The sequence below is a fragment of the Xiphophorus maculatus genome, chromosome 8 (assembly GCF_002775205.1).
Source record: "Xiphophorus maculatus strain JP 163 A chromosome 8, X_maculatus-5.0-male, whole genome shotgun sequence".
NCBI lineage: Eukaryota > Metazoa > Chordata > Actinopteri > Cyprinodontiformes > Poeciliidae > Xiphophorus > Xiphophorus maculatus.
This window is the reverse complement of record NC_036450.1, coordinates 26,421,580-26,444,753: the sequence shown is the minus strand read 5'-3', so window position 1 is coordinate 26,444,753 and position 23,174 is coordinate 26,421,580. Positions and strand designations below refer to the sequence as shown.

Here is a 23,174-nt window from a genome sequence, read left to right as displayed (position 1 = left end):
AAACAATTGTGCAAACAACTGAGTTTATTTAAAAAAAACTTCAACATGGACGGAGGTGGCGACATCAGATCCTGATAACTGAGCTATTTTATGGTTAAAATGCTTTTTCCTTGTAATTTTAAGAGGTGTTTTTGTGGTTAAGTTGAGTTTTTATTCTGCTAATGTTGTGACTCTGTTCTGGTAACGTCAGGCTCTGAAATAAAAGCCAAATGAGAGAAAATATTTTTTGTCATTTGTAACTTATTTTTAAGGAAAAAAAAAAATAAATAAACAAAACTAACCCCCCAAAAATAAACAATCAATTAGAACTTATTGTAAGGATCTGATGTGATATTAAAAAATTTAAATGCAATAGTAACAAACTACACAATAATTTCCAAAGCCTAAATAGGATACAGGATTTTCAAAAAGCCTGGCCACAATTTCTCCACTTTGGGCTTTGACTAGGCTGTTGTAACAAACCCTTCCATTTTAGGTTTGCTAAGAATAATCAATATTTCAATGTAATCAATTTGACATTAGGCATGTCACAATCTGACATTTTACTGGACGATACATTGTCACAGAAATGATTGCGATAAACGATAATATTTGGTTTTGAGATCATTTTCAAATAATATAACTAATAAATAATATATGGAAAATGTCATAATAATACAAGTTGGCCCTTTCAATGACCTATAAGCTGGAACACTGGACATATGAAGATATTTCATATGTCCAAAATAAAATGCGACAAAAACAATAAAGGGAAGAAAAAAAACATGCAACCAAATGCATAAATAAACTGGATTATGATGTCTCAGTAAACAAAACTGACCTTCAAAAAATATTCATCATCAGAATGGAAACTACTGAGATCATTTAAATTTATCATGTCATTAATTTCTTATTGCGACAGCCTTATTCAATAACATAAAAAGAAAAAAAAGCATAAAAATCGATCCAGACTGAGCCCCTGTCATCTCTTAGGCCACCAAGTTGCCGAATCATCTTAAAGTAAAACACTTTTTGTTTAATTGTTCTTACTTTTTAAATTTTTTTTATTAAGGCTGCAAACAACTTCACATCACCATTTGCTGAGAAGTGTGAAAGCACTGCCATTTGTAGTCAAAGCAGAATAATTGTAGGAGTTCCCTGCCCCACCCCTCTGTTTCCTAAAGGAACGCCGTTCCTTTTCCTTGACTCTGATTGGCTGTACGCCCGGGAGCGGAGGTTACCACGGTCAAGTGTGCTACCTTCTGCAGTAGTGCCCAGATAGTTTCCACTATAAGTATTAACGCATATTAAAACTTGATTAAAATAGACAGTTCTACGTGTTTTTAGTTGTCTCAAGTATTTGACAACATTATACCTAACACACATTGTCAGGTCGTTGAGTTTGCCTTAAAACAGAAACAGCTGACAGAACCAGCAGCTAGTCAGCGTTAGCTTGTGAGCTTTAAGGTTCAATTGTGGTCTCATCTGACAAGAGCATATTATTAATACTATTATTATTATTCATATTACTCACTTCCTCCAGGAAGCTACAATACTGAGATTGCAACTCAACATTGCACACGCTCAGTCATCGTAATTGTTCTGTAAATCTGACCAATCACCTTAATGTTTTGTATTTCCTTCTTTTCTGACCAATCACTGCAATTCAGCTGAATCTTGACCAATCTCATTATCCCCCTTCTAATTCAACTTCCTGTTTCCCATGGTATCTTGAAAGCCAAACCTGACAGCATGAGTGACTCTAAATGTTAATATCAGACTTTTTTTTCTGAGAGATGTTCTGAAAGATTTGCTTCTATTGTGTCTACAGTTCATCTTAACCTGGATGAGACAATATGGAATTATTCTTTTGCACTTTGACCTCTCCTCAGGATAGGATTTGATTTGTGTAAAGCTGCTATATCAAGAAGGACCCTGAAAATGTTCACTTTAATCACGGACCATGTTAAAATCCTGTGTCTTTGTCATGTGCAGCGATTTCACTTTCTAGTAAGACCGGGTTAAGGCAAAAATAAAACTTAAATAAACTGCAACTTTGACTTCAACATTTCAAAAAAGGTACTGCAGAAATCAGTCATTTTAGGCCACAAAAATCACAAAGAACATCACAACCTCCTGGAGGAATCAGTGGTGAACATGGCTACGCTGTCGACTTGAGGCAAACTGCTGAAGGAACTTATTCTCTACTTCACAACTATGTGCTACTTCTTGGTAGCCTCCGAAGCCAAATAGAACATGAATCTGTCTACAAGGCAAAATGTGTTGTTTTTTCCCCCCCAAGAGATTAGAAAATCTTGCAACAGCTATAAAGCTGGTAAATATAGCAGCATATTTTCTTCTTGCCTATTTTTCTCATCTGTGTTTCCGTTCCTCTGTGACCTTCAGCATTTTGGGCAGCATTTCTGTCCAGCTGACTGATCCGCTGTCCAACTATCATAACAGCTGGAATACATTAGTCAAACAATTACTACACTCCAAACAGTACTATGCAATATAAATATTGCACAAACTGATACTGCGATGACCAGATATTCGTGACATATTATGAAGCCTTAGTTTTCTCCTGTTCTTGTGTTAAACCAACAGTCTAAGCCTACATCTGATCAGTTCGAGGCGGCATGCTGGAGTCAAAGACAGGCACACCAACTCGGGCAGATGGATATCTGCAAGTTTTTTTCACTGCAGCACTAAATGCATTTTAAATTGCCTCTCTCGTGCTCGGTCGTTGCGTCTCTCTGCCTCATTTCGCCGGGCGATGCTGCGCTCTGGGAACCAGAAGAGGCTAATTATGTGGAGCGCAACAATTAAACAGCTGCTGTGATGGAAAAAGGTGAAGGACGACCACCAGCGACTCATGAAGTCCGGAGTAATAATCAAATGAAGAGATGAAAGTAGAGCGAGAGGAGACGGAGCTAAAAGTGAGAAGCCAATCAGAACGGGTCGGGTCGACCTGCAGCTTACAGGTTCCAGCTTTAATGGACTGATGCTCTTCAGGCAGATTTGCCTCCATAAGCCTGTCTGACACGTCCTGAGTCCATCAGACATGGCCGCCTGCTACCTGACCCACTGCCTCTGAACCTGACCCACCGGCAGGCTGACCACCCGGCTGGACTGACTGGTCTCTTCTTCACTTCCTGTTGCTCTGGATGCTGGTCTGAACCACAGAAAGTCCAACTCCTCCACAAACAGCTCTGCTCCGATTGTCTCTCTCACATTTAGACCCTGTCTTGATTTCTGCAGACCTCATCTTCATCTGCAGACATGAAGACTGCTGACCAGGCGTTGGAGTCAGTCCGTCCCGCGTGAGGCACGCCGAGCCCTGACCCTCTGGATGGAGTCAAATGGAGAACGAGGGGCTGGTTTTACCAGGCTACCTCCGAGTGTGTTGTTCTTTCAGCAAATTACTTTTTTTTTTGTCTTTCCACTCCAGTTAACGATTACTTTATTACTAAATTAGTTTACCATTATTTCAATAATCGATTATTCCAATTAATCGTTTCAGCCTTACTTAAAAGAGCAAATTTTAGTGTTTGGGAAGAAATTGCCAGGCGCAAAAAAGGTAATTATGGCAGGAAAATGAAACTATGATACCCATCATTATTATACATGCAACTACAGGGTAGAAGCTCTGACTGCAGGTTCTACCAGAGCAGATAACCAGTTATTAAACCTGCTGGTATCAGCCGGTTAAACTCCCAGGCTCTCTCAAGTAATTCACGTCTGCATTATTAGCAAGTTTACTGGAAAAGTAATACTAAATTTAGTTGGTGTTTGTTTGTAGACGTTGGAAGAGAATGGATATCATAAATGTAATAGAATTTTCATTATTGTAAAATCATCTGTTCTTAATAACTCACCTGGTTACATGAAGGTTAAGTAAAATGAAATAAAATGCATTATTATTTCATTTACATTTTATTAGGTTGTTGTGAAACTACTGACCAATTTAAGGTCGAACTGTGAGAATCTCTTCTGGCCCATTTCTAACCCCAGCCGGACTCAGACCGCACACCTCACCACTGTCTGGCTGCACAGCCCTCACTTTCACCTGACTTCCTCATGCAGCAGCAGTTCCCCTCATGGCATCTCTTTACATTCTTCCCCTAGAAACATAAAGAGACGCCCCCACTCCTCTGGACCTGCTCGATACTTGTCAATGAAGCATTTTAAAGCATGCGTGTCTTTAAAAAGACACTGTAGGAAAACGGAGCCAACTCAGGGACATCTGCACCGATAACTATGCCAGCAAGAAAACTACCCTGGACGGTGTCCGTCCAAATGAAGACCCCCACCCCTTTTACCGAAACGTTCACCCGGAAACGGGGGACGTGTCTCCGAGAAGAGCTGCCCGCGTCAGGTCACACATCTGCCGCTGCTGTCAAGTAGCAGGCTGCGGTGACCAGCGGGGGATCGCCGAGCAGATGAGCTGCTGAGCGGCTGCTACCTCCGGCTCTCCTGTTAGCCCTTCCCTGTACCCCCCCACCGCCCCGCTCACTTCCTGCAGCCGGAGAGAAGTTTACAGGAAGAAAAGTCGCCTACCTTTGATGGGCCGTTCAACGGTAGAGAGTTTGTTTTGGTCTTTGGTCGACATCCTCGCTGCCTGCTGGCCGCGGGCGGACACGGAGCTGAATCCGAACCAAACTTGACAGATTCCTCTCCAGCTAGCAGGCTAGCTGGGCTGGGCTAGCCGCGCTAGAAGCGGGGCGTCTCGGAGCGGCAGAGAGGACAGCCGCAGTCAGCCTCCAGGCCGAGCAGGACTCAACCCCGACGCGGATAGGAGGAAGGCGCTGACGGAGATAATGTCTCTGTCCAGCTAACTGTAGCAGTTCCCGAGCTCTGCGGTGCAGAAAAGCCGAGCCGCTGTCACCGTGTGTGTGTCGGATGAAGCGGCCCGGGGGAGCAGCACCGATCTCTGGCTCCAGCAACACGGCGCCGCGCCTCAGATCATATCCCGACTTTATCCTTTTATTCTCGGACCAGCTGCATCTGTTACAGGCCGCTGCGCTTTGGGGTTTTTTTTTATCGTGATCCGATGTGTCGTCCAGACCCTCAGTCGGATTACAATAATCTGCCGCAAGCGGATTTCCTATAACATGGCTCGACGCGGGGATCTGTGGGTAGTGTAGTATTAATGTGAAATTTAGGCGCCGCCTTCATACTGTAGTCGCTGAGGTCCTTCTCCATGCAGCTGCCAGGGCCCAGACTCCCAGCTCTTTAGCTCAATGTTTCTCGCCTAGTTCCAATAAAATGTCACGTATATATTCCTCAGTTAAATATATCACAGAAAAGTTCATTTATGTCACTGATTCGGTTCAAAAGGCGGTTACCAAGGAATTGGTCATCTCTGCTGCTTGTGCATTTTTTTCTGCAACACTTTTTCTTTTCACAAAACTTTCTGTTAACATGACTGAACAAAGCACTCTGTGAGTGTGAACAACCAGTTTCTTAATCAATCACCTTTAGTGGTTTTATGTCCTTGTGGAGGGTGTGGTCTGAAATTAATCACTCTGTATGTAGTGAATCATTTACGCGTTAAGTTTCCATTTTTAAAGTGTATTACTAAATGAAATCATCTTTTAAATGATATTCTAATTTATTGGGATGCTCGTAACATTTCAAAAAGTGGGACTTACAAATTAAAGCTTCATAAATGCAAATACTTAATAAAATTGGTAGTATAAAATAAATGTATCTCAAAAAGAAAGCGGTATGATTTCCTGAAAAGGACTTTATGTCACTGATTGGTCCACTTTTGGGTTAAAAATATTATTATGAAAGATGAATTTAAGAACAATGTTTTGATGTGCTAACAGTTTTTCATGCTGACAATTCACCTATGAGATTATATTCACAGTAATCAGATGTATGTTAATAAATTGCCCCCCAAAAAACTTTGTTTGTATATTTTTGCCCTGGATTACTTGGGGTGTGGAATTATATTTTGGTATCAATCTGATATCAATTAAATACAGAGCCTGTATCGTCAATACTTCTACCGATACTTATTATTTAAATATGATATATTATCAGACTTTGGACCTTTAGGTGTTTTTGTAGTTTTTCCCTTAAAATATTTTGTTAAAACCAACAACAGTATTTAGATAAACTGTTTAGGTGTCGACAAAATACTTTGGTAGCACATCTATATGATAAACAGAACCAATACCATGTCCTGTGTGCACTGATTTATAAATAAACAAAGTGCAAAGGATTATCATTTGAAACCAAATCAAAGCTAAATCTTTTTTCAGGGTAGAATTGAGAAACTACAGCCCAAAAATCAAAAAACATTTAAAGAGGGAGTCTGAAACTGAAGTTTATAATGTCGGCTTATCAACATTATGGATATGCTGTTCTAATACAAACTGACTGAAAATCTATTTATTTTGTCACAGCCTGATTATTAGAGAAGCTGAAGCTGATAAGGATTCCACAGGTTCCCTCTGACCATCCAATCAGCAGACTGACTGCTGAAAGAGGAGCCTAAAACGATCAAAACGTTCAGCTGGACTGAATGTGCTTCCTGGAAACCTAATAAAGCTTTGAAACATCAGAGTTTGTTTGTTGTTGTATTTTTTTTCGTCTGCTCTGCTGTAGTCTAATGTAACATGCAAACAGATATTAAAAGTACTGAAGCCACAGTACAGTGACTGAAACCTTCAGTGAAGTACTGCTGATCTAGTGTCTGCTGTGTCACATGGGTTTTACGAGCACAGAAAAGCAGAGTGGAGCAAGCCCGCCCCCGTGTGGACACCGACCAAACTACAATAGAAAAACAGAAATCTGAACCCACACATTGGAGCACAGCGGGCCAAATCAGGCCTGTACTAAGTATTTATGTGGCCCTCTGAAGAGTAGAGGGCCACATAAATGGAACTTTTAAGATAAAAGTTGTCTGCTTAAATATTATTCTATCAATCAAATTAAAGCAGATTTTTTTTAATCTGCTTAAATAAGATAAAGCAGATAAATAATGTAAAATTTAATTTATTTATAAGACGTACTTATGGAATGCAGAGACAACTATTTATTAATATTCTAAGTTTGGTAAAGCTGCAATACGTAACCTTAAAAGAGTATGATTTCTACATATTTGTTAAAGCTGTCACCATGTTGTGACAGCACAATATGAGACAGATCATCTGTGAAAAGATCCATCTCTTCCACTTCCTCCCTGAGCTGCTGTCTAAAGAAACGCAACGCTCCCGTTCAAAAACAACCAATCAGAGCCAGGAGGAGGGGCTTAGCTCTGTCACTCAGACTCAAAGTATCAGTATCCATATCAGTATTGGTAACATGACACTGACCCTGTATACTTGTAATAGGATTAATACTAAAATATGAAGTACACTTCTAGCTGCAGCATCTTTGTCAAATACAGGCCAAGAAATGTAACCTGAATGTTCTTTATTCAAGATGAAATAAAGTGAAACAAGCCTCAGCTGTAAATGGTATAAAATCATTAATCGTCTTTAAAATTCTCCCTTTGTCCAGTAATCGATTTTCAAGGTGCTCTCTTGAAAAGTAGTCCAGTTGTGAACTAACCTGAGATCTATCAGGATAAATATGTAGACATTATTACATAAAAGTTTTACCCAGCAGGAGAAATTGATTACAAACAGTGTGTGTTCTCAGAGCAGGACAATTCAGCAGCGCCTGGTGTGAGTGAACCTGCACAGCAGAAGATCATGTCCAGTCCCAGAATGTTCAGCAGCTTCACTCAGCTCCTTCAGACTAGCCAGCAGCAGTTAGCCAGGCTCGGCACTGGGCTCAGAACCAGGGTCGGTACCAGGCTCAGCTGCAGGCCGGCGCCCGTGCATCCATCATGACGAAGAACCCCAGGGAGTACGGAGGAAGCTTCAGGTGTTCTGCTGGAGGGAATTGAGTGCCGTTGAGCTCAGGGAGAGTTTTATCATCCACCATCTTCAGCAGCTCTCCATTCAGCTGAACAGACCTGCAGGGAAAACAGAACACACTCATTGCGCAGTCAGGACAATGCAGGCAAGGGCGGTGAGAATCAAGCAGAGCTCCAATAGTCCGTAAAGAGACAGACTGTCACGTTTACTGAAATTCTGCTCATAATAAGGTTGGTGCATCAGCCTCAGTAACTTTCTCTAGAACCCTCGAAGTTCATCTGGTCAGTTTGTCCCTTTCACCACTAGATGTCACCCTACTCCTGCTCATACCTTATTGCTACATGATCGCTACAGTTCACCATTAGATGGCGCTCTCAGTCAAACACAAAGGCCTTAGTTTTGCTGACATCAGCAATGTGGATGAAAGCAGAGGTCCAGCTGCATCAGTCTGGTGTGTTTGTGTCCTTTGTAACTTCTGATGCTGACCTGACTGAACCGAAGTGTCCAGCAGGCAGTGGTCTGGAGAATTAATGACCCTTCCAAAAGCACACAGTGGTCCACAATGTCACTGTAATGTCAGGAACCCAGGAGAACAGAAGAACTCTGAATGCAGCAGGGTCAGTGGTTAGGTTATATACTCCTTCCTGCCCCTAATTCTGTTCTCATTGCTTTTATATGCATCAGTGCACACACGCTGTGGTATTCACATCCACCCAGTCCCAACTGTTTCCACACAGACTGCCCTGGAAGTAGGATGGAGCGAGAGGTGGGTGCTGAAAAATGCCTCATCTTCTCCTGTCTTATAGTTCTTATTTCTGTTCTGGCGGCTTCATGTCAGTTCATTCAGATCATCAGGACAGGTGAAGTGGTGAAAGAGTTTATTCTAATCAGCAGACTGTTTCCTATAAGGAAGGGGCATGTGAGCTGAAATCAGTCTCTCCATGTTAGCAGCGGTTGCTAATGACATACTGAACTCTAACGTCTCTCTATTCCATCTTCTGACCACGGCCAGGCAGAGGTGTGGAAAAGAGCGACAAAAGCAAAGGAGGTGGGTCAGCAGACCCAGCAACAGTCTTCATTCCCTTCAGCTGCCACTTCATATTAAACACGCCTCAACTCTAGGTGTTATTGAGTTGCTTCTTAAAACACATTTGTACTCAATGCCTTTTAATACAGAGTGAGAGATTCATTTTTGGCCCTTTCTATGTTTCTGTTTCTGCTGGGTTTGTATTTTCTTTAATGTCGGAATTACTGTGATTTGTTGTCTTTGCGTGCAGCACTTTGGCCAATGGCAGTTGTTCGTAAAGGTGCTATGTAAATGTAATTCGATTCAGTCAGAGGTTAGTTCAGATTTGATGCAACACAGACTGCTACTGGTGCACCCTTCTGCCCACAGCATCACCATCTACCACTATTTGAAGAACCTGGATGAGATGACATTTACATTTCCTTTTGGAGCGAAGTGTTTTTGAACTGAATTAAAGAAGGATCAAGAATGTAAATGGGGGAATTTTCATATAAATTTGACTATTTTGCTAATAAATGCCTTGGACTTTATTTAACCATTTAGCACAGAAACATTCCAAACAAATAGCTTAAAATCTCAAAAAAGCCGCTGCCACAAGCATCTGGTCCATCACTGCCCACAAACGTTCCTCTTTCCTCTGGGAAAGTGTTCTGATTTAAACCGCTGTCAACGATTCACATGACAGGAAGCACCGACAAAACTAAATTAAATCTTCCGCGTGACTCGGTGGCTCTCAGTTAGGGGGGAAAAAGGCTGTATTGAGAGGAGAGAGACACCTGGACTGCAGTCCCTCCTCCCCCGGCTGGTTGGACTGGAGGACAAAAGCGTCCACTGTGCTGCTGGAGACGAGGGCAGGAAGTGAGATCCTCACTGGCTTCCTGCTCAGGTTCATCCATATCAGCACCACGGCTCCGCCGGGGTAACTGCACACACACAAAACACAGCATCTCACCTTGGGCTTTCACCAGATCTTTACACCAGCTTCACCACTTTGAACCGCCTTGAACTTCAAAACGCCGGCAAACATTTCCTTTGTCTCGACCTGTTGATAAGTTTGTTTCTCCTGCTTCATGAACATGTTTGTCTCATTTCTGTGAGTACCTCTTCCTGTTGGCGCAGTGCAGATAGAGCCTCACTCTTTTACTTCTGCCGGAATCAGAAACGAGCTGAAGCTTCAACACCTCCGGTCCGACGAGTCTCTTGTAGAGGAGCGACAGCCAATAATCCTGGAAGAAGAGTCAGCAATTCAGTTCGCTAGAGAAGCGTGATTCAGAAGGACGCCAGAAAATCAGAGAGAAAAGTGTGGGCGAATAAAATCAAACCAAAATAAAGGTTCCAGTTTGTTAAGATGTTAAATTGACCTTCACTCTGGGTTCCTTTATTTGTGTCTTTTAAAACCAGTTAAAACTCCTCTATGCAGGGTGGGACTAAACCCAGCAAAGATTGATCCTTGGTCCAGCATGAAGACCAGAAGCAAGCAAAATTAGACAGTCAAGCCTTCAGATTTATTCCTGCCCTTACTTTTGTGTATATGCTATTGCCTAGCAACTAAGGTGGCAGAACGTGTTTTTTGCATTAGAGGATACTGGGGACGAAAGCAACACCATCAGTTCCACCATCTAATGACAGAAGTCATGATATTCTTTCATTATTTAGCCATTCCCCCATAGGGCTGAACGCTGGTGTGTTCCAACAGGATCATTTCCACATTAAATGAAAATGGCTAAAGTTACTCCGATAGTCAACAGGAACCCAGATCAGATTCCCGGCTGAGCAGGGAGTCTCTGGCAGCATGGCTTCATCCGGACCCGGATCCGAGACATGGTTCAGGATGACACGATGGTCCTGGTGTTTCCGCCTATCATCAGCATTCTTCATATCTATCATTCCATGCTTGCTCTTATATTCCTATATCAACAACTTCTAGATCTATTTTTCACTCAGTAACGTTTTTATTATTTTGACATCAACTCACTGAGTCCCCTTGTAAAGACACGCAGTGGATTGAAAGGACGGCGATCACCATGAACTCAGTTTTCGGAAGTGCAGAGCCGTCTTACCGGGAGGGGATCCAGGTCGTCATCGATCATGTGGTAGCTCCCGGCGCCGACCAGCACCTGCCTCATCACCACATCCAGGCCCAGCCTGGCTCCCAGGCCCAACTTATCCAGCCACCTTTACACCACAAGTCTGATTAGTGAAAATATCAAGTGAAAATATCCAGCTTAGCACAGGCCCTCATGTCAGCATGAGCTGCTATCGAGCTAACATTCTTGCAATTAACTTTGTATTTAGTCTTCTCTTTCTCCTTCTTTGCTTCTTGAATAATTTTCTTTACTTTTCTCAGGTTGTTTTAGATTTAGTCAAAGGCTTTCCGTAGTAAAATATGAGCTGTATTAATAAAAGGTTTCTGGGTTGCTTTGGATTAAACTTCCACACTGATCTGTTACGTTATCATTTTATGAGACCATTTTATGACAGCAGTCAGCTGCTCTCCTTCCCCATTTGGATCCAAAATCCATTGCACCATAAAACCATAACATCGCACAGCTGCTGATAAACTGTGCAGACTTTTCAGTTATGCCTTGTAAAGTGAACGTTGTCACACCAGTCGAACATTACAACCATCATCATTAAAGATAGATTCAGAAACTCATTATCTTGTTCCAATTAGTCCTGTTTGTCAGATTAAAAGTAACTTTTAAGACTAACAACCAGGTATAACTGGGAATTAAATGCACTTTCTGTGTTAAAAATGTTTTTTATTGGTCTGATGTAATATTATGATTTCAAATGTCATGTTTTCATTAACAGAATGTTATCATAATTAACAGAAATAAAGGCTTGAAAACATCCATCTGTGTGGAATTAATCTATAAAATAGGTTTCACTTATTGAGCTACTGAGTGAAACTAACTTTTCAGTATTCTAATTAACTGAATGATGGTAAACGGTAATGTGATGTAATAAACATGGCGTTGATGAACAACAAACCCACTGTCATCTGGTCAAAACAGTGGAACCGTGAGGATCAAGTTCATTTAACACAATTCAGCCTGTGAGAAACTCCAGAGGTCAAAGGTGAACGCTTCAACAGTCACCTGATGGACTGTGTGTCTAATCAGGAGCACCACAGGGCACTGTTCTCTCACCATTCCTTTTCACTTTCTACTCTTCAGACTTCCAGCACAAGTCGGACTCAGCTGAGTATTTCTGGTTCTGATGAGCATCTGCTTTCTTTTCCAGCCCTCAGAATTACAGCCTGAACACATCGTACAGCTTCAGCTGATCCTCAACATGAGCCTGTCTCAGCAGCAGTGATCACTGAATGAATCAGACTTTATCTCCTAAATAGTTCTGGACTCACATGAATCCAGAGACGAAGGTGTCCGACAGTCCCCGCGCGCCGCCTCCGTAGGCCGAGCTCGTCTCTCCGAGCCACACCGGTTTCCCCGGAGACTCCTGCTGTACTCTCTGAGCCACACAAGGAACAAACAATGAATCTTTGTCATCAAACCCTCAGCCACCCAGCTGCTGCAGCCTGACACTGTTACCTCCAGAACTTCGTTGGTTTTCAAAGCCAGGGTGTCCAGAACGTCAGGATCTAGAAAATCCTCTAGTGAAGTGTCTCTGCCATTCACATAGTAACTAGGAGACAGAGGACAGGACAGGACAGCGTGACGGAACCACCGTGTGACAGCAGCCATCGCTTCAGGGATGATTTCATATCTAATCAATGATTGGCTGAGCTCAGGGTGTGAAACCACAGAGGGACCAGAATCCATCAGCAGCTGCAGCAGTTCCAGCAGCACTGACTGTCCAAAAACCCTGATGTGACCACAGATTTGTTTGGACAGAGCTTCTGCAGTGATGCTGCAGCTGGTGTTTCTGTGCTGCTGAAGAATATGGTCGGCGTGGCAACAGTCAACTCACTGGTGCCAGGTACAGGCGTTGATGGCCTTGGCTCCACTCTGCAGGAAGCTGCAGCAGAAACACGGGGAGGAAACAGTTAGTGAATTTATAAAGTTAAACTAAAGCAGAGTGAGGATCCACTGACGTCTTCTTCAGTCCAGTCATGAAGCAGTCAGCAGGTTAGACTCTACAAACATCACAGCTCCCTGCAAACTCACTCACTGTTTACATCTTTGCTGGCATTTGCTCAACCATTTGCAGTTTTGCTCATTTTTAACATCATTTCTGCATCAGTTTTTCTGTTTTTGATGTTCACACATTATGAACATTTTTAAAAGTCATCCTACTCAGATGCACATCTCTTGGATTGTGAGTACAAACAGCCCCCTCTCCACCACATAGTGGACAGACAGCAGAGCACCTTCTCACATAGGCTGCTCCAGCTCTGCTGTCGTAGGGACAGATACAGGAAATCCTTCCTGCCACATGCCATCTCACTGTACAATAAAAGCTAAATCATTGTTCTGCACTAATTAGTCCAATTTTGCACAACTGCACTGTGGCACACTTGCTGTACATATATTTACATATACATACTGTATCTGCATTTTTTTGAATCTTTGCAAGGACTGCTCTAAGTTGCTTTTTATATTAACAGCATGTTATATTTTATTTTTATTTTGTCTACATTGCTACTCAGTGGTGGTTGTTGTGTGTCTTGTCTCTATGCTGTAACTGAGAAGTAATTTCCCTGCTGGGATGAATAAAGTAATTCTGTTCTATTCTATTCTATTCTATTCTATTCTATTCTATTCTATTCTATTCTATTCTATTCTATACAATATTTCTATTCTAATAACTGGGCAGTATTTTTATGTTAGACTCTTGTATAATATATTATTATTACTGTTGTTATTGTTCATCTTGTTTTTTATATGTATATGTTTAAGCACTTATTTGAAACTTTTTTGTGTAAACTTGCATGTCTTCATCCTGCTGTTACATCTGAATTTCCCTTCTGAAGTTCAATAAAAGGATTTTTGTAGATGTTCTCCTTATTATTCATAAGAAAATAAAAATGTTCATAGAGAAAACAGAAGCATTATAGTTCCATTTGTGATGCAGATCCACGTCCGGTGCAGACCTCTCCAGCAGATCCGCCCTGCGGTCCCGCGGCTGGCCCACATCGGGTCCGAACAGCCCGGCGTCCCGGTAGAGTTTGAACTCTGACATCATCTTTCTGAGACGGGTGAAATCGACTCCCAGCTGATTTCCATCCACACGGATCCCAGCCTTCTTCTCAAAGCTGTTTGGCTCTGCAGACACACAGAACACTGTCAGTATGAGACTCTGACCACAAGGAGACACGGAAGTGAAACTCAGACGTCACATAAGAAACCACAGAGTTTCAGTATTACTTCAGATTCGCTGCAATTATCTGTAAAAAGGGAAGAGAGAAAGAAGAAGCTCATCTGATAATCGGCTTAAAAATCCTGACTCCCATAAAGCTCAATGTTCACTGCTGAATTTGGATCATGATAAAACCACACAGACTCAGCTCCTCTCTACAACAAAGGAACAATCTTCAGAAATCCATCCAGCTTTCTGTTTGTTACAAACAGACTTTGTTTTCTAAAGGAACTTGAAACTTGGAGCTGCAGACATTTCTCTCTGTCCTTAGAGATGAACTGACAGCAGCAACATTACAACCACAAACTTCCACTTTCATCCCAAACTCAAGTTTTTCTCTGCTGCTTTGGAAAGAGAAAAATGTAAAGTTTAAAAAGTTTAAACTCTGATTCTGTCCAAAGTTTAAACTCTGACATCATGTTTCTGAGATGGGTGAACTTGACTCCCAGCTGTTTTCCATCCACATGGGTGTGTTTTGTCATATCAACAGTCCTCTACGAACAGAGTAAAAACATTTTTACCAGTGAGTACTGAGAAGTAGATGTGTAGGTTCTGGCTAGTCTGAAGGAGCTCAGTGAGAGAGGCGGGGGAGGGGCTGCTCTGTGGGGTCTGCAGCATCAGGGTGGAGCTGTGTGGAAAAGACAGCGCTCAGTGACAGCAGGCGTTTCTGCAAACCAAATGGTTGCCATGGGGGATTAAAGGATTCCTCAAACGTCTGTGAAGGAATCAACGCAACACTCCAGGTATGTTCATGATGAAGGAATAAAATGATAATATGATGTAAAGTAAAAAGAAAAGTGGATTTTACACAATACTGCTCCTTTAATATTTGTGGAGACATTAAAAAAGCCAGTAGCTCTCATGGTTTTGTGTTAGATCCAAAGAGCTGCGGGTGTCGGATCCCTGACCTGAGCACTGCTGAAGGCAGCTGGGTGCACTGGATTTTATTTATGGGTATCAGATTAAAGGGAGTTAAATACAATTGCAGATTACACTTTTTACTTTAAAACAATTTTTAAACAGATACAAACCCTTGCATGTAGTACTTTGTGCTGGGATATTGCATAAAATCCTGATAAACTTCTTTTACATTTTGTGATTGTAAGATTACAAAATGTTTCAGCGGTGAATGTTTTTGCAAGGCGCCATGTTCTGAACAAGATACGTTTCCTGATGAAGACGCCCTCCTGTTCCTTCCTCAGCCCTCTCAGCAGAGCGAAGACGAGATAATAACTTCCTGGTTCTTAACACACCACAGATGGAGACGTTAATTAATCACTGACTGAGTTTCATCTCAGTGAGCAGGTTAAGGCTACATGGATGTCACCACGGTGTTTGAATCTGTCAATGTCTCCTTCCCTTGTGAGTTAGACTTAGTTAGCAGCACCTGACTAGCTGAGCAGTTCATGCCACTGCCTGAAGCCCACCCTGCTCCCTCAGTGTACCACTGAGGCCAGTGTCTGAGTCAGAACTGTGAGAGCGGATGCTAACCGTTTCCCAGCTCCCAGGACATCTTGTATTGTTTGGAGTTGCAGTAGCCGAGCAGAGAGCGGGCGTTGCTGCTGTTCCAGCTGTTGTCTGCCGTCCGGAGCAGCGCGTTCAGGCCGAAGATGAGATCCAGGCTGCAGCAGCTGCTGAAGGAGTGCAGCAGGTCCACGGTGAGCTCTGACAGAGACAGACAGCCGTCAGGAGACACCCGCAGCTTCAGAAGACAGCCGGCCGGACATCCAGAACCTACCCGTGAAGTGGATCTGGTTGTACTGGTTCTGCTGCTCCTCCTTGGTGAGGACGAGCTGCTGCTGGGCCCAGTCCTGCTTCAGCCTCTGCTCCACCCACCAGGGCAGCCGGACACTGCTGCAGGGCTCACCTGAGGGGCGAGAGTCACTCGTCACAGGATAAATTCTCCTGGCTAAAGGAGCCATCAGAACACAAACTGTTGAACACGGCATTTATTTCTGCAAATACGTTGCAGTCCTGTAAGCTGGAGGAGTCTGATACTGCATGGTATCAATACGATAAATACAGAGTAAATACAGTGCTAGTATCATCAACCAATACCAATACTTATTTAAAAAAAACATTTCAAGAGGAAAACTGTTATCAATCTGACAAGAGAAGTCAGTATCAATCTGAAAATTGATGAAGACGCCCTCCTGAAAATGATACCGGCTTGGTATTGATATTATCAATATTTCTGGATTGATCCGCCCATCTCCACTGTAAATAATGGTTAACATAGCGTGTGCAGTGTGTTTATTATGCAATCTGTCATAAATGAAAAACAGCATCCAGGATTTCCATTTATGTTTGTTTAGTAATGGCTGTAAAAAAGGAAATTTTGTAAAAATTAAAGCAAAATTTATTTGCTTTAATTTTGAATCTGTTACAATTAAAGGGGCGGTAGTTTGCATTTTTAAGGCACATAATGCCATTTTATAGAAAAATCTGTTGATATAAAAATGCTGTTTCATATCAAATATGATTGAAAAGAATTTTACTTTCTGATTTTTCTCCTTGAAATTGGGCCTCTGTCAGCGTGGCAGTGAGAAGAAGCACCTATAATGAGCTCAGCAGATCCACAGTTCCACCAGGTGTTTGCTAATTGCTGCTGGCTAGTCTGAAGGAGCTGAATGGGGGAGGGCTGCTCTGTGAGGGGGAAGCTTGGAAACTGCAGCTCAAAGGAGGAGCTACTTCTCTGAGGCGCTGGGTCGGCATTTTGCACAACTGAATGGTTGCCATGGAGATTGAAGGGTTTCTCAAACATGCAAGAAAGAATCAAGGCAACACTCCAGGTATGTTGTTGAGCAGGAAATAACATTATAACATGACCTAAAGCTCAACAAAGTTGATTTCACATAAAGATATGTTTAAGATATGTTGCTGCTAAGAAGAAGAAGAGACCTGGATCCAGCTGCTGGCTCCTCTGAGGACTGAACACCATGAAGTCCTGCTTGGTTCCCCCGAACCTCAGAAAGGCTGGACTCAGAGCAGTGGCCAGAGTTCGGATCCTCTGAGACCTGCAGAGGAAACAAGGCGGACAGAACTCAGCACAAACACCCGAACACAACCGCTGGTCCTCATGTAGCCTGCTGACTGTCTGCGCTGAACAACAGGATGACATCATCATCATCATCATCACCTTTATTTTTCTTATCAGCCTAGAGGAAGAAGCTTTGTCACTACTCTGCAACGTGTCTCATGGTGGTTCTGAAGAGCACAGGCTGACATGCAGAGGGGAAAATAAGTATTTGACACGCCACTGATTTTTCAATTTTCCCTTCTTCCAAAGAACAGTGTCATCATAGGTACGCCTCAACTGTGAGGGACAGAATAATAAGAAATAATCCAGAAAAACAACATTTCATGATTTCCAAGCAGTCGGCAGAGAAGGTAACAGAGAAAGTAACTGATGTCATGAATGAACTGATAACTTTATCAGTCTGGGAAGTGTTACAAAGCAGCTGGGATGAAGCAGTTATATATTCTATTTTACTGAGCTGTATTTAAAATAATAGTCTAGGACACGATTCAAGGCTTTTTATTTGTGTTTTATTAATTATGTTTTGGTTGTTTAATTTATGTTCTCTGGGTCTCGGCATATTCAGTTAATTTATTTGTTCATTACTGAGTTAAGGGTCATTATTATGCAAAATCCTCTCTTTTTTTAGCTTTACATCATGTTACAATGTTATTCCCTTATAACATTTTTTTTTAATTACAGCAGCTTCGTTTGCCAGAGCAAAAGTAAAATAACGCAGAAAAACAGAAGAACAACTTCTTACCACCTGAACTCTTCTTTTCTCTCGCTCTGTGTGCTTTACTCCACACGCACACCGTTGCCATGGCAACTGATGCTGCTTTTTTTTTTACTTTAAATTTTTTACTGAGCTGTAAAATGAGGTACACTCTAAGAAATAATCCTGCAAATTTACTGTAAAATACTGGTAGCTACAGATGCTAGCATTTTACTGTAAATTTACAATATCTGAACCGTAATTTAATCTGACAGTGGATTACTGCTAAAGTAAATGCAGTACAGATACTGTAAAAAAAAGGAAAAAATATTGGTTAATTTAGCTGCCAGTAAGTTACTGTAAATGTACATATTGAACACTGTAATTTTAAAAGTAGTTTACTGTTAAAATAAATATAGTAGTTAAACTAAACATACAGTAATGTACTGGTGTCTATAGCTGCCAGTATTTTACTGTAAGTTTAGTTTTCTACTCCGTTTACTTTATCAGTAAGTAAATGGACCTTTTCTATGTCTGAAAGAAAAGGTTGTGAAACATTGCATTGTACAGTCTTAGCTTTACAGTAGAGAGTGGCACTAAAACTGCTAAAATTGGTGCAGTTTTAAAATGCATTGTCATTACGTCACTTCACAGAAGAGGATGAGATAAAAATTCTTTTGGACCAAATTTTCATTTAAACACACTCTTATCCCACAAACCATATACATTTATGCAAAAAATAACAATAAAACACATTGCCAAGATTCAAGAAATCAGTTATTAAAAACTAAGCCTTTTATGCAGAGTTAGTCATGATTGCAAAAACACTGGTACAAAAATGTAAGACTTACAGTAAAACTGGGTTTTACTGGTCCATTTTTGCAATCAAAGACTCAAAAAATACTGTTAAAGAAAATTATCACATGTCCATGGTTTTGGTATTATTAAAAACAAAAAAGAACAAAATAAAATATCAGCAGAGAGGCTTTTTGGAGAAACGCCTAAAGTTGAGCTGTGAATGTGTATGCAACCCTGCTCAACTGAAACTTAAAGATAAGTAACGTATAGATTTTTACCTGACACTTGAGCCACGGGGTGTGACTAAGAAATGTGTGATGTATCCTATGTAAATGAGGGGACGTTCAGCCCCAAGTCAGAACTCATCCGATTCTCACTGAGATGTGAGCTTTGTATGTTTTCTCCATTTGCAAATGTTAATTAAAGTTGTGTTTGTTCTCTTTTATAGCCAAAGGTTGGTCTCGAATTTTGTGCAACTTAACACAGGTATTAATACAAAGCAAAACGTCAATCACAAGAGTCATGTGACTATTGTCCGGATATAGGCCTATCATTAGTGAGAACACATGGGCCCCCGGTGCCACTGACCCATGAACCGCCACATGTTTGCCTCACAACAGAAACACACAAGGGCTTAAACTCTAAATTACACTAATAAAAAAAACTAAATCATTTGTAACAATAAAGGAAGAATAAATTAATCAAGTCTTAAATGAACAGCTTGGAAAAAAGGGAAATTGATCAGTAAAACAACTACAGGAGTGAGTGAGGCTGGGATTTCAGTTCAAAGATGAAATGAAAGCTGTCAGTTCAGAGTCATTCTGCAGTTTGAGTCAGAACCAGAACCTCACAGAACAATCAGAACAATCAGAACCTCACAGAACAATCAGAACCTCATAGAACAATCAGAACAATCAGAACCTCACAGAACAATCAGAACCTCATAGAACAATCAGAACAATCAGAACCTCATAGAACAATCAGAACAATCAGAACCTCATAGAACAATCAGAACCTCATAGAACAATCAGAACAATCAGAACCTCATAGAACAATCAGAACCTCATAGAACAATCAGAACATCATAGAACAATCAGAACCTAATAGAACAATCAGAACCTCATAGAACAATCAGAACCTTACAGAACAATCAGAACCGTTCTTATTCTGGCTTTAACTTGAACTTCGGAGTCAGAATCTGAAGGACGTAATGATTTGCAGAGTTTGTCTCTAACGTCAGAACCTGTAACCGGATAAGAAGCTGTGTGTCTCTGCTGCTGCTGCTGCTGCTGCGTTCATCGTCCTCTTTTAAACCAGACTCCGCGCAGCGGCGAAGATTAGCGAACAAAGCCTTGACTTTAGCAGCTCTGTAGTGAATCTGACGCAGAGTTGTGCGGACTGAAAGTGTGAGCGGCTGCCTGCCTGCCTGCCTGCTTGGAGCGCCAACCCTCACCTCAACAGCAGCATGAACCTCTCCTCTGATGCCAGACTGGCGTCGATAGTGAAGGACAGAAAGCGGGGGTCCACCCGGCGAAGCACCGCCGACAGGTCCAGGTCCAGGTCCAGGTCCGGATCCTGGTACAGCGGGCTTCCATCGAAGAGCCGGTCCCCTCCGCTCCGATAGGAGAAGAAAGTTAGAAGGAGCAACAGAAAGTAGTTCATGTCTCCAGCTGAGAGACACTTCCTGCTGCTCAGGTCGGAGACCCGGCTCTGCTGGCACCACCCAGCGGGGGAGTCAGCCGTCAGCCCAGGAGAGGAGGGACAGACTTCTCTGGAAGGACACTCACCTCCGGGTGTCTGTATGGGACATTAAAATGAACTGAAGCTTTTGCTTCTCTGCCCTGACAAGATCCACAGGTTAAAGGCTGGTTGCCTCACAATCATGTCAAACTCTCAATCTATTTTAGGTCTGGACTTTGACTAGGCCAGTTATAACACCAGATGTTATCCATTTCATTGTAACTCTGGCTGTTTGTTTTTGGGGTTGCTGTCTTGCTGAAAAATTAAGAGTTTTCCAGCCTCCAACAGGGTTTGTTTATGACATGTCTAGACAGACAGACAGACAGACAGACAGACAGACAGACAGACAGACAGACAGACAGACAGACAGACAGACAGACAGACAGACAGACAGACAGACAAATAGCAAAGACCAAAATCGCAAAAGTGTTTTTTTTTTTTACCCCCAAATCATTTTGGGGGTAAAAAGGGTAATTATTTTAGGAAGGTGATCATATGTAATGTAACAGTACTGCACAATGCCAGTACAGTGGTAATTGAATAGGTGAGAGATAACAGAGGTAATAATAATAAGAAATGTTACAGATATTTCAACAGTTTATTGATGCTACATTAACAGGTGGGCATTCCTTCATAGCCTGCACACCTTCAGTAAAATGTAGTTAATAAGCAGCTGCATGAGGCTGTGATAAAGAATCACCTTTACTGCAGCCTCAGGTACAGCCACCCCCATCTGTATTGTCACCTGACTTTGAGTCAAAGATGAGCAGAACAGGACTGGCAACATTCAGCAGCCATGCATGTCACCCAACCCACTGAGCCGGAAGCATCCTGAGTGAAAGCAGGCATTCTGGAAATGATACAGCGATGGCAGAAAAGCTGGAGTGAAGCTCAATGGCTGCATCACCTGAGTCTCTTGTCAGGTGAAGTTTATTTCTACAGCAGTAACAATGCAGCTCAAAGTGTTTTACACCATAAAAACATCAGACACCTCCTCTTTCAAAACATCAAGTCATTCTGAAAAACTGGAATAACTTCCAAAATGATCAACCCTCTGATCAACAGAGCAAATTCATTTAGTCACTTATAGTTATATTTGTCCTTTTAACAATTTGGATGGGGAAACTTGTCAACAAATAATCAATTAAAAAGTATATTATAGTTTCTTCTAGTCTATAATGTCCGACTGTCTCAAGCCGTGGGAAGAAATTAATGTCTCAGAAATTGGAAATGTGGAAACGAAAGAAAGGCGCTTCATTTGCTGCTTGGGCTTCCATCTGCATTACAGCTCCCCCTGCTGGGCAGACAAAGGAAGCTTCTGTGTTTTTCCACTGATTTGATAAATAAACACACCAGGAAGTGAAAAGAAAACTCGAGTGAAATGAATGCAGTGTTACTGATACCGATCTGTCAGATAGGGAAACCTCCGCCATACGTCTTAAGACTTGTATGCAGCCTTGCTAATTGATCTTAACCTTTACAGTGTGTACTTGTGAACACCCCATTTTATACATATGTACTTATTTTACTATTTTTTACAAACTGTCAAACATTTAATTCATTGAATTCAAGTGTTCTGCTCCCCTCCATGGCCAGAGGTGGAAACTCCATCAGACTGCCTCTCCATGTAATGAGTCACTTTCAGGATCTCTGTTCCTTGCAGTGTGTTACTATCTGTGCAATAAATTCAGTCATGTCGTTTTTTCACTACTAAATATTCCGTATTGAACTGTTCACTATCATAATGAAGCGGATGAGATTGGGAATGGCATCAACTCACCAATGAAGTGGTGGGTAAGAGTCAGTGGATGCTGAGACTCAGCTTCTGATTAGCTAAAGAACAGCAAACAGAGAACTTCTTGGAACAGATTACTATATCCTAGCAACTGAACTCAAGTCTTACATCTGGACTCAGAGAACAGTGGGAGTGATAAATCAGGGTTCTCTGTCCGAGAATCTCCTGGATGAATCTGGATTTGGGAATTCCCAGAAGAATTTGAATGAGTGTTTTGTTCAAAGTGTAAAGTTTGGAGCAGAGGTGGCGTAGAATCATTTTTTGGCTTTGGTCCTTTACTTCCATTCAAAGGAACGCTGAATGCTTCAGCATCCCAGTACATTTTGAACAATTACAAGCTCCTGATTTTGTGGGATCAGCTGCATAATTAAATCACCCATTGCTCCATGATCCAGGCTGGATGTTTGTATATCAAATGTAGGAACTTTTGAAAGTCTGCAGACCAGCAAACTGACTGTGATAAAATGATGTTACTTAATAAAGTTGTTTTCTCAAATCATGACACAGAGTGATGAGTCAGGTGTTGTATTTTTATAATCTACTTGATTTCCAGACCAGGTGAGGCCATCCATCCACAGTATCATTCATTTTCACTCCTTTTTGTGGCAGACTCTTATGCCAGCTCTGTCCAAACTTGTCTTTGGGGACTTGTGTTCCTTGTACACGCAAAGAATGGCACACAATAGCAGCCAGTCACACCCTTTTTGCTTTCCCTGAGATCACACAATGACATTTCCACCAAGGCTGCCAGGCCAACTCTGGTTTCAGGATACATAATATCTGCAGTGTACCAAAGCTGACTCAGTGTAAGTAAAATGTGTACTAATGGTCAGAGTAAAAGAGCTGTGTTTCTCTAATGAGAGGAGGTGTGGAAGTCAGATGGGTGGAACTTGTGGAAGAAT

At 41.8% G+C, this 23,174-nt stretch overlaps 2 protein-coding genes across 4 annotated transcripts in view; both read right to left on the bottom strand.

Annotated features, from left to right (window-relative positions):
- The window catches only part of LOC102229803 (serine/threonine-protein phosphatase 2B catalytic subunit gamma isoform-like), a 32,573-nt gene extending 27,190 nt beyond the window's left edge, over window positions 1–5,383 (bottom strand). The window contains exon 1 of one of the 3 annotated variants that reach the window (XM_005812590.2): window positions 4,540–5,383. In XM_005812590.2, the coding sequence (XP_005812647.1) occupies window positions 4,540–4,591 (52 nt within the window). In that variant the 5' untranslated portion in view covers window positions 4,592–5,383. The remainder of the gene's footprint in view (window positions 1–4,539) is intronic. The other 2 variants (XM_023338225.1, XM_023338224.1) reach the window with 2 other exon arrangements.
- A 1,982-nt stretch (window positions 5,384–7,365) lies between these two features.
- Window positions 7,366–20,574, bottom strand: hpse (heparanase). The gene is made up of 12 exons (XM_014473920.2): window positions 20,191–20,574; window positions 17,107–17,222; window positions 15,944–16,072; window positions 15,697–15,870; window positions 13,940–14,111; window positions 12,817–12,864; window positions 12,438–12,531; window positions 12,251–12,357; window positions 10,944–11,058; window positions 9,985–10,109; window positions 9,660–9,806; window positions 7,366–7,954 (listed from the first exon to the last, which is right to left on the bottom strand). Exons 1-12 carry the CDS (start codon window positions 20,397–20,399, stop codon window positions 7,795–7,797), a joined length of 1,596 nt encoding a protein of 531 aa, XP_014329406.1. The 5' UTR covers window positions 20,400–20,574; the 3' UTR covers window positions 7,366–7,794.
- Window positions 20,575–23,174: the final 2,600 nt, after the last annotated feature.